Genomic DNA, 15,479 nt, shown 5'->3' on the forward strand with positions numbered 1-15,479 from the left:
AATGATTTATTTTCTTTTATTCTATTAAAAGCAGCAGCAGCAAATTAGAGGAGAACAGAGGTTGGAAAAAGACAGAAGATGACATGTTGGGATTATTCACATACTGTAGCAGCTAATTCTTCAGTAATCAACAGACTGCTGTTATTTTTTTTTGTAGAGTCTCTTAAGGTGGATATAGTACTACTTGTACTGCTTTTGATATTTACTAAAGAAATCTTGCAACAAAATTAATGAGCTACACATTGTATGGGTTTGCTCATTTTACTACTTGATTTTTAAGCATTATGTATTAGCTCCAGTTACACATTTTTGCTATGTGGGCAGGTTAAAATGGGCAAATACTGTGTAAGTTAAGAAATCTCATGTTTGGAGAAACACATACTAACATAAGGCCTATGTGTTAAAAATATCCCACTGTTTTTTTCCTTGAATTCAGACTGTGTCTCCTGCCCTAACAATACAAAAACCTTTGCATTATTTTATTTTCTACAGAAAAAATGGCAAATGGTGAAATTAACTCCACTGGTCTAACAGCAGTGACTGCCGTGTAAGAAAATGAACGGCTATCTTCAACCATGCTTCTGCAACTACAGTATGTTCTAAAGCAAAGAATAGGTAATTAGAAAATGCATCTACTTTGACTCCAAACTGGAATCTTCATATTTTTAATTAAAAAAAAATAAATTCATATTGCTCGAAAGTGTTGAAGCTTGCTTAAACAGATCAAAATAGTAACCCTCTTCCCAAAACCGAAAGACCACCCACTACCAACTTCAATATTGTCTCATAAAACTCTGCGAAGTAACTTGACACTCTGCCCCGACGTATTTTAAAAACACTAAAGCTAGTATAATTGGATGATTACAGGAACAAAGATAAGACTGAGTCATTTGACAGCTGCTGAGAAATTAGAAGAATGGTCACCGAAGCAGTTAGAGGAAATTACTGAAAATGGTAGACATTTCTCCGAAAAAGACACAGGAAGCATGATGTTGTGAGACTGGTCACAAAGAAGTCAGTAACAGTCAGATGAGAGACGTTTGTGGCCCAGTGCTTATTTCTACCTTACCCATTTGGTGTCTCAGTTTCTAAAGGAGAACTGGAGCATATCATAACTGTATAAAACTAGAAAACCCAAATATTCATTGCACAAATCTAGTCCAGAACATTATATAAGACCCAGAGAGCCATAATGCAAAAGGATATCAGAACCTTTAAGCAATTGAGTGACTTTTGGTTTGAAAAGCATGGAATTTCTGCATTTCAGGTAAAGCCACAGATCCAAAAATACCAGACTCAAAAATGTAAATTGGCACAGGTTCATTGATTTTAGATGTAAATCACATCCCTTTTGTTGCTTACTCACTGATGTGTAATGTGCATACAAGGAACACTGCACAGTTCCCCCAGGTGACAGAAACGACCTTACAGACACTGGAACTTGCAGATTCCACTTTACAATAGTGGAATTTTCTGCTAAATTTTTAGTTACTGTGAGAAGAGCGGAACCTACATTTGGTTCTGTAACTCTCAAAGCAGTTATCAGATGGGAGTCTCCTTGGACAGAGAGGGCAGAAGCCTGTACAAACATTGGGAAGATCTCTTATCTGTGGGCACATTGAGAGTTGGATCAGGCCCTGCCACCCAAAGGCCTCGCTGGTGCCAGGCTGTAGGATTTCTTCCATGAAATCTCCATTATACAAGAGATACAATGCTCATTTAAAACAAAACAAAACAAACCCCAAACAAACTACTATAACCAAACATACAAACAAAACCACTAATTTAAATATTTCCACATGCAAATATGAAGAAAAAGACTCTCGTACAACTTCTAAGTGATCAGAAGAGAAACTGGAGATATTTCATGGTCTCCTAAAAATCCTAGTCTTGACAAAAAGTAAAACTTGCTGTCATTTTCTAGGCAGTAAATGTTTTACTGCTGGGAAAAGATTTTGATGTTTGTAATTTCTATTGAAGAGCACTATGAAGTAGTTAAAAATATTGCCACATCTGAAAAACAGACCAACGGGAAGTATAAGACACTTGTTCATCTGTATTTCTGTGACTTTTCTCACTTGGTATTATTTGCAACCGTACTTTCATGTCTGGCAACAGTGCCAACTCTACTAAGGATCATATATTACTTTTATCATGTTGATTACATATGTTCACCAGTTTTGCTGCCTATATATGATTAGTGTGGTTTGCACATACTTAGTGACACAATCCAGAGCATGACATTTTCACAGAAAATGTGTTTACTGGGAAAGAGCTCCTTAGAAGTTTGTGTTCCTTTCAGCTTTGATCTACATGACATCAAGAATCTTACAGTTTGAATATATGTTTACCATTTATATTATTAAGATCTATCTCCTTCACACTATACGGCTACTGAGCACTTTGGTAGTCACAAAAAATTTCCTTTACTCTTAGGTAAACTTAGTAGTAGCTGAATAAAAGAAAGCCTCTTAAAATGTTCTCATCTGTGAGCTTAAGCTTTGTAATGACTTGACATTTAAATTCTGTTATTCATCAGCACTTCACAGAAGAACTTGATTTGTCTAAATGGATTTGAAAGCCCACAAGTGAAGAAAATCAGAAAAACCTGGTTTTGAATATCAAAAGATTGTATGTGAAAAGTATTTTTACAGGCTGCACGTACCCATTTTATTGATCAATTAACTTCTCCCAAAATGAATTTTTCTGAGACCATATATGAAAACCCACCCCCCGCCCCCAACACTTACTGATAAATGTCTTTTCTGAGCACGGCTCTACTAAGAGGGTTGTCAGCCTGAGGTGCCATAGAGACGGATCCAATCTTGAGAACCAAAGTGTCTTCTTTAATTGCTGGATTAGCTGTAGTTAGGAGAAGAGAAAATATGTGTTTGATTAAAATTCAAATGCATAGAGCAGAAACACTGAAAAACTAATTCTTAAAAAAAAATCTAAATACGAATGTCTGCTAAGGATTCAGTTCTGCTCAGGAGCAAGAACTAATGCAAACAAACCCCATAAAATTAATAGCACTGTTGTGATACATAAAAGACAAAACTATTGTCATTTAATTTCCCCACAGAGTTTTAGCACACAACTAAATCCTGGTCTGTGACCTCCTGTTTTCTCTGATGCTTTTTTATTTCAATTTTTTTTTGTCCAAAATGATGTTGATCCCACAGACTTCTTTGTGATCTGTCTGTTTCTCCAATAATTATCTGCTGAAATACCAGCATGTAAAGCTCTCCCAATCACGCACCCTTTTTAATATGGGCCCAAGTCCCTTAGATGTAAAACACTGCAGGATATTACAAATGTAACCATCCTAGCAGCATTTGGTATGGGTTGCAACACACATGAAAAGTTCAAACACAAGGACTGAAACAAGAGAATCTGAAATCTGACACATATACAAAGAACAAGATGTAGTACTGGACAGTAAATTCCACATCAATAACTAAATTACTCCAAGAAGAAAAATCTCTGCTTTCCACTTCATCTCCATCATATTCAAATTTCAGCCACATGTATAAATTCTTAGTTTTAAAGGCAGTGGTCACATTAGATAGAAACCCAAAGTTCTGCCCAGAAAAAAACAGCACCACATTTCTTGTAGTAAACAAACTCTGTGAAGTTTCCATACAGGAAAAGACTGAGTCTACTGCATCTCCTCCTCAGCAGACACAGACATACACAAAGCTTTTGGATATAAACTTCTGCTCAGAAGACTTCATAGTAACTAGGAAGCCCCTGAGAACATGTGATGCAAGCTCAAAGAGCTCATCCTCTGAAGTGAAATGGTTCACTTCAACACCAGTGCGATACATAACAAGGACAGAACGTGATCACACTTGCTTCCACGTCCAAGGAAATTCTGCAAGACTGTCATATACGAGTTCTGAAAATAAAACAACAGTAGCAGGGCAGAGTTTAAATATTTTGCTGAAGAGTGAAATGCTTGGTGTGGAAAGAACCAGCGACATCTATGAGCTTAAAAAATGGCTTCCCCAGGTTCGTTAACGTCTTGGTGAATAAGACACCATGCTTTGCAGCTACATACATACATATGTATATTTTTAAACAGATATAAGAAATCACAGAAATTCCAATATGATATTTTGAAACAACTGTAGGAAATACCACAGTAGACATGCAGCAGAGTGGTAACACCAGTTCCATGACACAACTAAATCAGAACACAAGCAATTTACTTAAAAGAACCTCATCTACTTGAAAAGCAAAGTCAAATCTTTTAGTCCCCAAAGCCGAGCAAAACCATATATTGATGGTTTGGTTGCCAGAATGTTGCTATAACTAAGGTAGAAAAGTTAAGCTGACAACAAAATCCCGTTTGTGACTAAATCAGAGACCATTTTTCAACTTTTAGATCAAAAAAATGAGTAAGGCTTTGTACTAAGTATTAGAATTCCTGCCACTGTGCACTTAACATGTTGGATTTTTTTTCTACTACATAAGAAAAAAGGAGTGAAGGTATTAAATATACTTAATATTGTAATTGCAACTTAATTAGGTGGCAAATGCCTTATTCTGAGAAGTGGTTCTTAATAAAATATATCTTGGGCTAAGAATTTTGTCTCTGACACTTAGCAAAGCAAACACAGGACTACTCATCACAGTCTCTATTATGTAAGCGGTTTAGGATTATTTTTTTCAAGGCTGAGCAAGGCTCTTCTGTGTACAGCTTCCTGTAGGTTAAGGAATTAAGTCAACTTTAAACCAGAAAGAATTACAGGCATTAATATTTTCAGCTGTTTTCTAATGAGTGGTAATGTGAGCAGGACTTAGGATGATGAATTCATATCTCCATTCATTAACCCATGAATTCTCCCATTAGCTTTTCAAAATATGGGAATAACACAGTAAACATCATCACAATCATTGTAAATACTTAAAAACTTGAGGGGCAAAAAAACCTGCACTACAAAATATAAGTACAATCTAGGAAAAATTTACAGACCTACGTGTAATAGTGTTGTTCCCAATCTCACTTGGTTTTACCCCCTCATCTCAGTCTTCTTTTTGCTGAGCTAAACACATTATGCTCTTTTAATCCTTCCTTGTTAAGGCTTCTTCTCCAGCACTTGATTAACATTTGTGGTGCTTTTCTAGCACTCCCTCCAGTTTTATCAATTCCCATTTTTATAATAAAAAGCAAATTGGGCATGATATTCCATTATCCCCCATATGCAGAAATACAGCTACTGCCCTTATTTCTTTTCACTCAGCCCACTGTGACCCTTAAGCTGTTTTCAGCCACTGTTTCCCAGGATGGTCTCTCCAGTCCCAAAAATACAGTTTGCATCATTTTTTTTCCTTGCTATCTAACTTTAGCTTTAGAAGATTTAGAATATTTTCTACAAGCAGTGATATAAGCACAGTGATCCAGATGCATGGCCTATAGAGCCCTTAACATTTTTTTCCTCAGGAAATTCTTTGGAACATACGTTGATGCTAGTAGCAATGGTTTTATATTTACTTTCAGATTTTTAAATACCAATTTCACTTCTTATTCCCAATTGACTATTTCTTTTAGACTTCCAGTTAGCCATTTTTAGTTCATTTAACACTTCCGCAGATATCATATGGGGATGAATTTAAATTAGAATACCATGAAACACAATATCAAACTCCTTACAAAAGTCTAAGCATATCAAATCTTTGTAAACATTTTACCAACTTAGAATTGTAACTACAGTGAAGAATGGAAATCAGATGCGTTTAACAAGACTAATTTTCCATAAAACCATATTTATTATAGAGTAACACATACGTAATTCTTTGTTAACTGAATCCTGTAATATTTTTTCTTTACATTCTCTGAGGGAGAGCAATAAAACTACCTGTCTTAATTTTATTTCACCATCACACTTTTCATTTTACTAGATACACCTTCAGCTGTCTAAAACCTGCTCTTCCAAGGTGTGTTAAAAATTAGCCTCAGAAGACTAAGATCCCTGAGCACAAGTTATTCTGCCTGATTTGAAACTGTTTAATAGTAAGCAAGGAGGATGTTACAGACCATATGTTATGACTTCAAAGTAGGGAGTCATGCCCATTTGACAAGAATATATCACTTCTACAAATGCAGGACATACGTTTATTCAGTATGCCGCCTTTTCTTTTTCACTATCAACAAATTTATCATGTCCTTTCTAGTGAACCCTGATATTTTGGTCCTAGTACATATTAAAAAAAGTTCCTGTTGTCCTCAAACCAGCCAGATGTGGATTTTCCCTGTCTTTCCCACTTCTTATAATTTTTTTTGCAATTTACAATTTTTATTTATAGTGTTCTGCTACACAGTATTTCTTGTTTCTATTTGTTATATATTGCTTTTACATATTTAGTTGTCTTTACTTCATCACTAAGTAAGCGAGGGCTGTTGGCCAGAGCTTGAAACACCACCTGATGTATTAACGAATCAAACTCTGAGGGAAAGCAGCATTGCTTATTGCCTAGGATAGAAGGCTGCCCTCAAATCCACCACAAAAAGAAACGTTAATCTTGTGCTGCTGCAAAATCCATGAAGCTAAAATGTTATAAAACTGTGTGGGTGTATTCACACATGCGTGTAGGTAAATTCCTCAGGAAAAAAAATCATGATTTTGATTATTTCATAGTGTTTGTGCACCACCGGTCATGGTGCAAGTTTGGGTTTGGACTGCATGAATAAAGAACAGATTTGCTTTTTTTTTTAACTCTTTATGGTAAGTCACAGTTGGGGCAGGATAGTTTTGGTAGCCATCACTAGGTACAAGGTATGAACAGCAGACGATTGAGTAGAAGAGAAACTGAGGTAATTGTTTTTCTCCTTTTACTGCAGTCATCACAACTTGAAACACATAAATCTTAATGGATTAAAAATCTCTCTTAGTCAATAAATGATGAGTGAGGTCTTATGGGGGCACATCTCCACAATCTATAACACTTTTCTGACCCAGCACACCAGTAATGTGGGTCATATTCAACTCTTACTCCTTATTAATGTTTCTAATTTCTATTGTTCTTGAAGACAATAAGCAGTAGAAGAGAGAAGCGATTTATTTCTCATTCAGAAACAGATGAGAGTTTGGGGAAAATCTGGGGTGAAAGAAGAAATGAAAGGAGAATGGTACTGATTTTCACAGTGATGTTATTTCAGAATTTTCCAGTGGAAGAGGTTAGCTGGCTTTCTTATTTAGTAAAGCTAATCTTTAAAAGCATCCATAGTTTTTCTTCCTACATCCTTGCTTAATCATGACAATTCTGATCTTTGCATGTGTTTTTCAAGCAAGGGACAGCAACAAGATAAAGTTTTTTATAATTTCTTTTTAATGAAGTATACAGCTACAAAGCTACAAAAACATACTTTTAAAAAAAGATTTCCTTGACAGCATGCCCTAGAACTCCCTTCCAACAAGAATCATAATTCTTTCTTGCCAACACAGCCAGTCTAATTTTATCTTCTTGTGTTTTCAGCATTCCCAGTTGGAAAATTGCAGAGGATGCTGGCAAAAAAATGATCTATGTAAATTCTCATTGTCTACACTTCTTGCAATTAGGTTATGAGAAAAATTTAAAGACTATACTCTTAGGATTATATTGTGTGCTATCATGTATAATAGTAAAAAACCCTCCGTACCTATAGGACTCATGTAAACGTATCATGATACCAGTAAAAAAATTTTTTCCTTTTTTTTTAATCTCAAAAAGAATTGTTGATAATGGAAGCGACAGCATTCCCACTAGCTGTTACAAAGTGTAATTTTAACATCAGCATATCTTTATTTATATATAAAGATTGTAATGGAAATGTAAATATATTTTTATGTATGAAGAGAAAACAATTTCTTACAGAAAAAAACCTATTATCCATAGATCAAATGGCTACTTACTGTTGTTTGAAAGGACAGTTTATGCTATCCACACCTCTGCAAACACCTGAAAGCTTCTTACATAAGGAAGTCTGAATAGCTTCAACAAAGCCTTACTAAAGAAATGATAAACTATATCACCTGTTGCACAGCAATCACAAGGTATGTTTCAATAACTTTCTCCAAACTGAACTAGAATATCTACGTGCTTCCCTACTGCATGGTTTTCTAGGTGCCAATTTCCACAAGAGCTAAGGCTCCCTGCTTACACTCCATCGCTGGAACAGGCAACTACGGAAGACTGAACTGCATCAGCATAATGAGAGCTGACACAAGAATCACCACTGCAGAATTGGGTTAAGTTCTCTTTCCACAATTCTTGATCATTTTTGTTTCATAATTTTAAATCCACTCTATAGGAACTGGGAAAGCAAAAATGAAATAAATCCCTAAAAAACTTTTCAGCAAATCGGCAGACAAGTAGCATGAATGTTAGATGTTTCCTAACTCCGACCCTTAAAACTGAAGCCCTAGCAATGGTCAGCAACTTAACTTAAGAGTATTTGTCTACAATATTGAACGGCAAAAAATCTCCAACATAAAATACTGTACCTTCTGCAGTATGATGATCTTCCTCATTTTTGGGAAAGAAGACTCTTATTACACCAGTGTTGACATAAATCAGAGGCAAGTTGCGGGAAGTTAGAGCATGAGTCCTCATAGGTTGGCCCGGTGATTTTCTTTTCTCTTTTTGACTCCTTGGCAACCTGGCTTGAAAAATGCTTGCAATCGCATTAAGCAAAGGAAAACAGAGGACCACATCAAAGGCCTGAGCAGAGAGAAGAATCTCATGAAGAAAGTGAGGAGAACCATCAGTGTGACCTTCTGATAGCTTATGGAATGTTCTTCGTTCATTTCTTGATATCAGTTTGTGCCGGACATTTTTTGTCACAGCTTTGGTGTAAGTGAGAGAAAGAAATCCATGTTGTTGGTGTGAGCCATCTAAAAGTTTTGCAGTTGTCTGTTTCAAGGAAAAAAAATAAATAAACTGCTGCAAAAACGTACACATATAACATCCATCAATTGCCATATTCTCCCTTAGAATGTTTAGGGTTCTGCATTTTCTAACAGCTTTCCATGATCTCTGAATGGTGGAAAAAATTTCTTTCATTTTTTTTGAATGGACAATTTGTCCACAGTGTGTCCACACTTCACTGTATTCTGTCAGCTAAAACTATGAATTGCTGAACACTTTTTTCTTTGCTGATTATTTATATTGTATGAGATTCAAATCGAATCAGCCAAAAAACCCCCATATATTCAAGTCTAAATTTACCAAGTATTTTCTGATAATCTTTCACACAGTTAAATATTTTGATTTCTCCTTCACTTTAGACATTTTAAAGGTAGATCTTACTCCCTCACATTGTTCCTTCTGTATGTGCAAACACCATAGGGGCTAAAATAACGTTTGGGTGCTGAGATAGTGTCACTCCATCTAAACATGGGTGTATAAATCACCCATAGTCAACTAACTACTCTAAGAACTGAACTGGTTTTGCCCTCATCGCTTCTGAGTATTTAACAAGAATAGCTGTAGCACGTGCTAAAGCACATCGCTTAAATACAGGTACATTGCACTATACATTAGAAATAGCAGATTCCTTCACTTAGAAGGACAGATCTCCTAGATAAAGACGAAAATCAGATGCTTAGCTCCCAGAAGATGTATAGTACCGTTTTCATATTATCTTTGAAAGTCTTTCAGTCATACATTGTTAGTGAGTGAAAAATGTAAAAATAATAACTAGGGATACTATTATTTCACCAGTGTAATAAACATTTTGGTATAATTCTATAAGATTGTTTAAATATTAGCTTTAATCATGTGATCACAAATGAAAGCAACTACATTTTGCAAGTAGTTGCTTCTTTCAGCATCTTAAATTTGATTAAAACCAATTTAATGTAATTTAAACCTTGTTGGTAGAAGAACAACATCTCTTTCTTAAATAAACAGGATACATAGATTAAATGCTGAAAAACTGAAAGCTTTTAAGTGAATTAAAACAAATCAGTCAGTTAATTTCCTATAAGAATTGAAACAAACAGAATAAAAGCAAGTATTACCAATCAATATTCATGACAAAAATAAATCAGACTACACAGAACTTCCACTAATATAAAAAGACTCAATACAGCTATACATTAGTGAAGAGTCCAATATCATAAAGTCTTTCAAGGATAAACAGGCAAGAAAAAAGGGGTTAAATATCTCACACGGAGATACTCTGAATCAGCAAGTGATGTTCCAAGCATTCAAAAGAAAGACTCAAATATGAAATTGTCAATTGTTGCAATATCATAATTATAAGAAGTAATTTTAAAAGGTTGGATAAAGGTATATTGCAGTAATACAAAGTACTTAAATCCCTAAGTAGACACCAGAATTACATGAATAAAATGCAGCATCCAGTACTGGCTTTTATATATTTGGCCTCCAAACATTACTGCATGTGCTCACTTTGAATATAAATGAATTCCATTGACTTCAGTGGACTGCTGTTATGTACCAGGTTGTGAACCATCAACCCTCATTCCCATATCCACCAAAAAATGACTGACAACTATCACTGAAGGATAAGTGGGAAATAACACAACTACTATAATCAATAAACCTATACGGCACAAAAAATAAAATAATTAGATGACAAGAAACTAAAGTCATATGACATCTATTTTTTTTTTTTTCCTACACCAACTGGTATCTGTTAGTGGAAGTTCTGTAGTAAAAATTTTAAAAAGATTCTTACAGAGGGAAAGAAGCCAGAGAAATTACTGAAAGGGTCCTGCTTGCTGATGGGTCGAACCAACAACGTACGTCTGTTCAGCTTGTCAGTACAGGAAAGGAACACACCTCCATATTGCCCCAGAGACCAAGAATCTTCCCCAAGACTTCAAGTAATGAAAATGAACGAGACATGGAAGAGGGGAAGATAAAAAGAAACAAATAAATAATTGCTATAGGCAAAAAAAAACCCAAACAAAAACATTAAACTTGCATGGTTCCATGTACCTGCAAGATAAAGCCCATGCCATACATTTTCCTAAAAAGCTGAAATTCAATCAGATCAAGCAAAAAAATGGTAAAAAAAGAGAAAGAAATTTTGTAAAATTTTATGTGGAAGGACAACTTATAGCAAGAGGTCAAGACACATGAGAATAAAAGTATAGTAAAATCCTGCACACAGAAAAGGAACTTACCCCTGGATTTTCAGCAGAGAGCTTTATTAGAATGAGGAGGAGAACGATTACAAGAACCAAGAAACTGTGAACGAAAAGCTGTACTCATATAAGTTACAAAATCACAGTATTATTTAGAAAAAATGAGCTATTACATATTATAATGTGCTTTGCACTATAGTTCTTGTAATCATTCTTCTTACAATGAAGAAAAATATGTTGCTTAAGAAGAGTTATTCAGGTAAACACCTTAGTTTACTAAAGAAATCTCACCAAAAGCTTTTCTCTGCATTGTAGAAATATTCCTTCAAAATGTCCTGACTGCCAGTCTTCCCCTGGCCTGGAAGACAGAACGTTCACCTTATCTAATCTCTGCTTTTGGTTTTAGTCCATAGAGATTTAAAGACAGAGTAAGGTACTCTGAAGAGATTATGAAATGAGAACAGTAACAATTTTGTCAAGTAGAATAACTTTTTTTTTTTAAAGCTTCCATATAACTTTAGAAAACAAGAACACCCTGAAGTTGAAAACATTTCTAATGGAGCATTAGGCTCCTGGGAGTGAAATATCTTCTCTCAGGTTTTCCATAGAATCTGTGGACAAAGCAGCTTGTTAAAAGCACCTAGCTACTGGGATTCCAAAGCATTTTAAAGCACCATGACTTGATTTTAAAATATATAGTACCAATTTTGATTATCAAGTATTACAATATGTACAAACAATAACTGCATTTATAACTTAGGCAAAAGAACAGGAATTCAAATTTTTTTAGACAGCTGATCAGAAAAAAAAGTCTGAGAAATGTTGGTAACTTCACTAAGTTGATACTAAGTCTCTTTCCTTTTTTTACATAGCGAATCCAATAATTGTCCAATAAGACCTTGCAGACATTGGCTCCTAAGTCAACATGATTTGTGCTTCTTTTCAATGCCAAAAAATATTCTGAAGCTTTTAACTATCTTTCTTTTCCTCTCAGGCAGTAACACAACAACTATTCTGTTTTCTCTTAATTTGTCTCCCATAACGGAATCTGTTGGTCTGTAATGGCAAACACTAACCCAATTGATCAAAGACTACATAGGCTGTCTCTTATTTTGTCAAGACTAGTGTGTTCATGGCCAAGACAAGCTACAAGGTGGCACATGCAATCTCTCTACAGAACCGTGCATCTGGGTGCCAAATGAACACAGTCACATTGATGCAGCAAACTATTCAACTAACAAGACTTGCTGAAGTTGCAAGACATACAGTCTGAGATAATGTAATTCTGATTTTTATTACTTAAAAGGTTAAAATAATGTCATTTAAATTGAACAATTACCTTAAATTCAAGTTAAGAATTTATTAATAATAAAAAACCACCTGTCACCTTCTTTCAGTCTGAAATTAAAGCAGAATAACTTCACAGGAATTACCTGTTTCTGTAATGGTCAATATTGAAGCTTTCTATTTTACATTTGATTTTGGTATAGACATCCTGCATATCCACTGAGGCACTGAGATCTTCTAATTCACTGACAACACAAACTTCTGCAATAGTCAAAGAAAATAAAATTATTAGTTATTAATCTGAAACTTGCAAGTTTTTAAGTAAGAAATATATCTGAGACACTATATTTTGTAACAGGGATGATTCTACTCCTAGTCAGAGCTTTTTCATAAAGCACTTTTTGAATCAAGTGTCACACAGATAGGAATAAAAAAATATCCTAGAATCCAAACTTTTTATACAAATGTGTAGAGACACTTATGCATGGGGGTTTTAGTTCAGGTGTTCATAGTATAATTCCTGAAAAAAATGTAAAAAAAATATTTGCCAAGATATTTACTCTAACAATACTTGAGATTTCTTTCTCCCACGTAATTAGTTTTTTAAAATCAAAGGTTCAAGTACATCTCTTTGAAAATTGGCTTTAATCATTACTCTCCTTATTTTTTCACATTTCTATGAGTAACAATGTTAATTGCTAAGCATCAGTGTTTCCTAACAAAAAAATATTTGAAGTCCTGCAGTACATCCATAGAATCTGAGTTCCTCTCAAACAATTATTGCCCGGATGATAATCCAACTTTAACCTCAAAGGAAAAAAGAAAAGCTGTGTGCCACACATATTTGTCTTTTCAACACCAAAGTTGGAACTTCTGTGTTCAACTCCATATTAAACTTCCTATGACCTTAAGGATTATACTATGTTGATTATGTTAAATTTAAATTTGAAATTATCAATACAAAGCTACATGTCCATGTCTACACATGGACATAAACAAAATATACTACTAAATCATATCAAAATGAAGCATGATTGCTTCTCAGGCAATAAATGCAGCATTCTATTAAGTAAAATAACCAACTTATTTCCAATTTAATATCATAGTCTTTCCACATGGAGGGTGAATTTTATGCCAAAGAACAACACTGAATTTTGATTACATGCACTAACCTAACTAGCTTGTCACTGTAGTTTAAAATATAGATCCAATCCATTATTTCTGCATTACAGTGTTTAATATTGTCAATAAATGCTCTGAGTAGCTAATATGGTGCTGTAAAATAACATCTGGAATTTAAAATAGTATATTAGGGGAAAAAATGCTGAATACCTGTGCCATTATTTCTAGGATCAGGAGCAAACAATTTTATAGTAATTTTTGGCAACATCCACTGCATCCATAGGCTGACACGTCCACTTGAGACTCCGATATTACTTGTTGTTTGTTCCAATGTAATCGAGTCTGAAAATGGAGAATCATCACCTCCCTGAAGAGAATCACCCTATGAAATAGATGCAATAGCTGAGGAAAAAAATGTATTGCTTTTCACCACTCCTCTTTCTTTCTTCTGTCTAGACTGATGTAGATGCCCAAACTATATAAATACAGATTCATTAATAGCGTATCTGAATTAAGCCATTTTTGAACACCAGGAGAAAAAAAAAAGTATATTCCCCTTTTCTTAAGTAGAGATAATAGACTTTGGGAAAGATTATATGGTAGAACTGTAAGGTTCCATGACTTAGTTCCGCTTGGCATAGTGAGCTTTCCTCAATAACTCTACACTAACGAACTACTACCATCAATGAAAAAACACAGGCTGATAGGAATATTCTGAGATGCAATGGGAAAGGGGATAAGCAGGCTTGTGCATATCTGGAAGGTAAAGGAAGAAAGAGCTGTTGGAGATGCCAAATGAAAAGCCAGTTCGTATGGCCATAATACTTCTATATTACATACACACTGGGTTTGGTTGGGTTTAGTTTTCTTTTCCCTTTTTCTATGTGCTTCCCTGTAACTGCCTGGGAAAATGATTTCACAAAATAATAGCTTTTTGTAAGAACTGGAAACATTTTAGTTGCCACTTTTAAAATATTTCTGTCATTTAAAAAACATGATTGTCACTTCTGATATTCTTATATGATATGTTGTCAAATGAGCTTGTAGAAGCTTCTGTGCCATCAACAATCTCCATTCATTCCCTAAAACATTAAGAGTTTAACAAAGAAGACACAAAGCTTAACGTTTTTAGGACAAGAATATGCCAAATGAAAGCTATACTGAAAATCCTGTTACAAGGGCTGATTAGAGTCCTGTGGGCATGTTCTGATAATTCTTGATGGCACAACTGAAATATTTGCCAGCCATCTTGATGGCACAATTGAAATATTTACCAGGCATAGGACTTCATCCTGCCCCTTTGCTGGAACTTACTGCCTCCAGATAGGAAAGGAAAGATGCAAACATGCAATTGCTCATCAGCTCCTAGTGTTTACAGCTTATTAAACTGAATGCAGTGGACATATAAATCACTAATGTCAACCAGAAGCCACTAAAAATCCACCAGTATCTTCACTTGCAACTCCAAGTGTTGCAAGTTTCCTTCATTATTCAGGCACAAAATGAAAGGAACAGGGTAATGTCACTTTGATCCATAAAGACCAAGCTGTTTCTAGGATTCACCGACCAATAAACACCCAAGGTCTTAACTTTCAGTGAAGGTTTTGGGGATTAGGAATTGCAACTTATGATGAACAACATGTTTGGGAATTTTGACATTTATCTAATGACTGAGATAATTTAATATGGAATAATTTAATAATGGAAGACACCCTGGAATCAGACCTACATAGAAAGCATGGCAGTTTGTTTGAATCCATTTTAACCTGTCAGGCAAGAAATGACAATGCACTCACTTCAGCTTCAGATGTCCCAGAAAAACTTACTTTCAGTAGCAAAATTTAAAATCTGACAGTACTTGACTCATTCTGCAGTCCAAGACTGGAGAATGTGAGTATGGGAATTCTGTTAGCAATCTATTTTCTGGATGGGTAGAACTTATTCCAAGCCAAATGACATAGCTCATATGGA

General features: G+C 34.9%; 1 protein-coding gene across 7 annotated transcripts in view; it reads right to left on the bottom strand.

The window, feature by feature from the left end:
- The window catches only part of VPS13B (vacuolar protein sorting 13 homolog B), a 485,973-nt gene that overhangs the window by 192,577 nt on the left and 277,917 nt on the right, over nt 1-15,479 (bottom strand). For 5 of the 7 annotated variants that reach the window (XM_054815083.1, XM_054815082.1, XM_054815085.1 and 2 more), the window contains 5 exons: nt 13,719-13,890; nt 12,533-12,647; nt 10,688-10,829; nt 8,487-8,895; nt 2,751-2,862 (listed from right to left, as the gene is read on the bottom strand). In XM_054815083.1, coding sequence (XP_054671058.1) covers nt 2,751-2,862; nt 8,487-8,895; nt 10,688-10,829; nt 12,533-12,647; nt 13,719-13,890 — 950 coding nt within the window. Of the gene's footprint in view, nt 1-2,750; nt 2,863-8,486; nt 8,896-10,687; nt 10,830-11,390; nt 11,458-12,532; nt 12,648-13,718; nt 13,891-15,479 lie in introns of those variants that run through there. The other 2 variants (XM_054815086.1, XR_008575696.1) reach the window with 2 other exon arrangements.

This window comes from Grus americana, chromosome 2 (genome assembly GCF_028858705.1).
Source record: "Grus americana isolate bGruAme1 chromosome 2, bGruAme1.mat, whole genome shotgun sequence".
NCBI lineage: Eukaryota > Metazoa > Chordata > Aves > Gruiformes > Gruidae > Grus > Grus americana.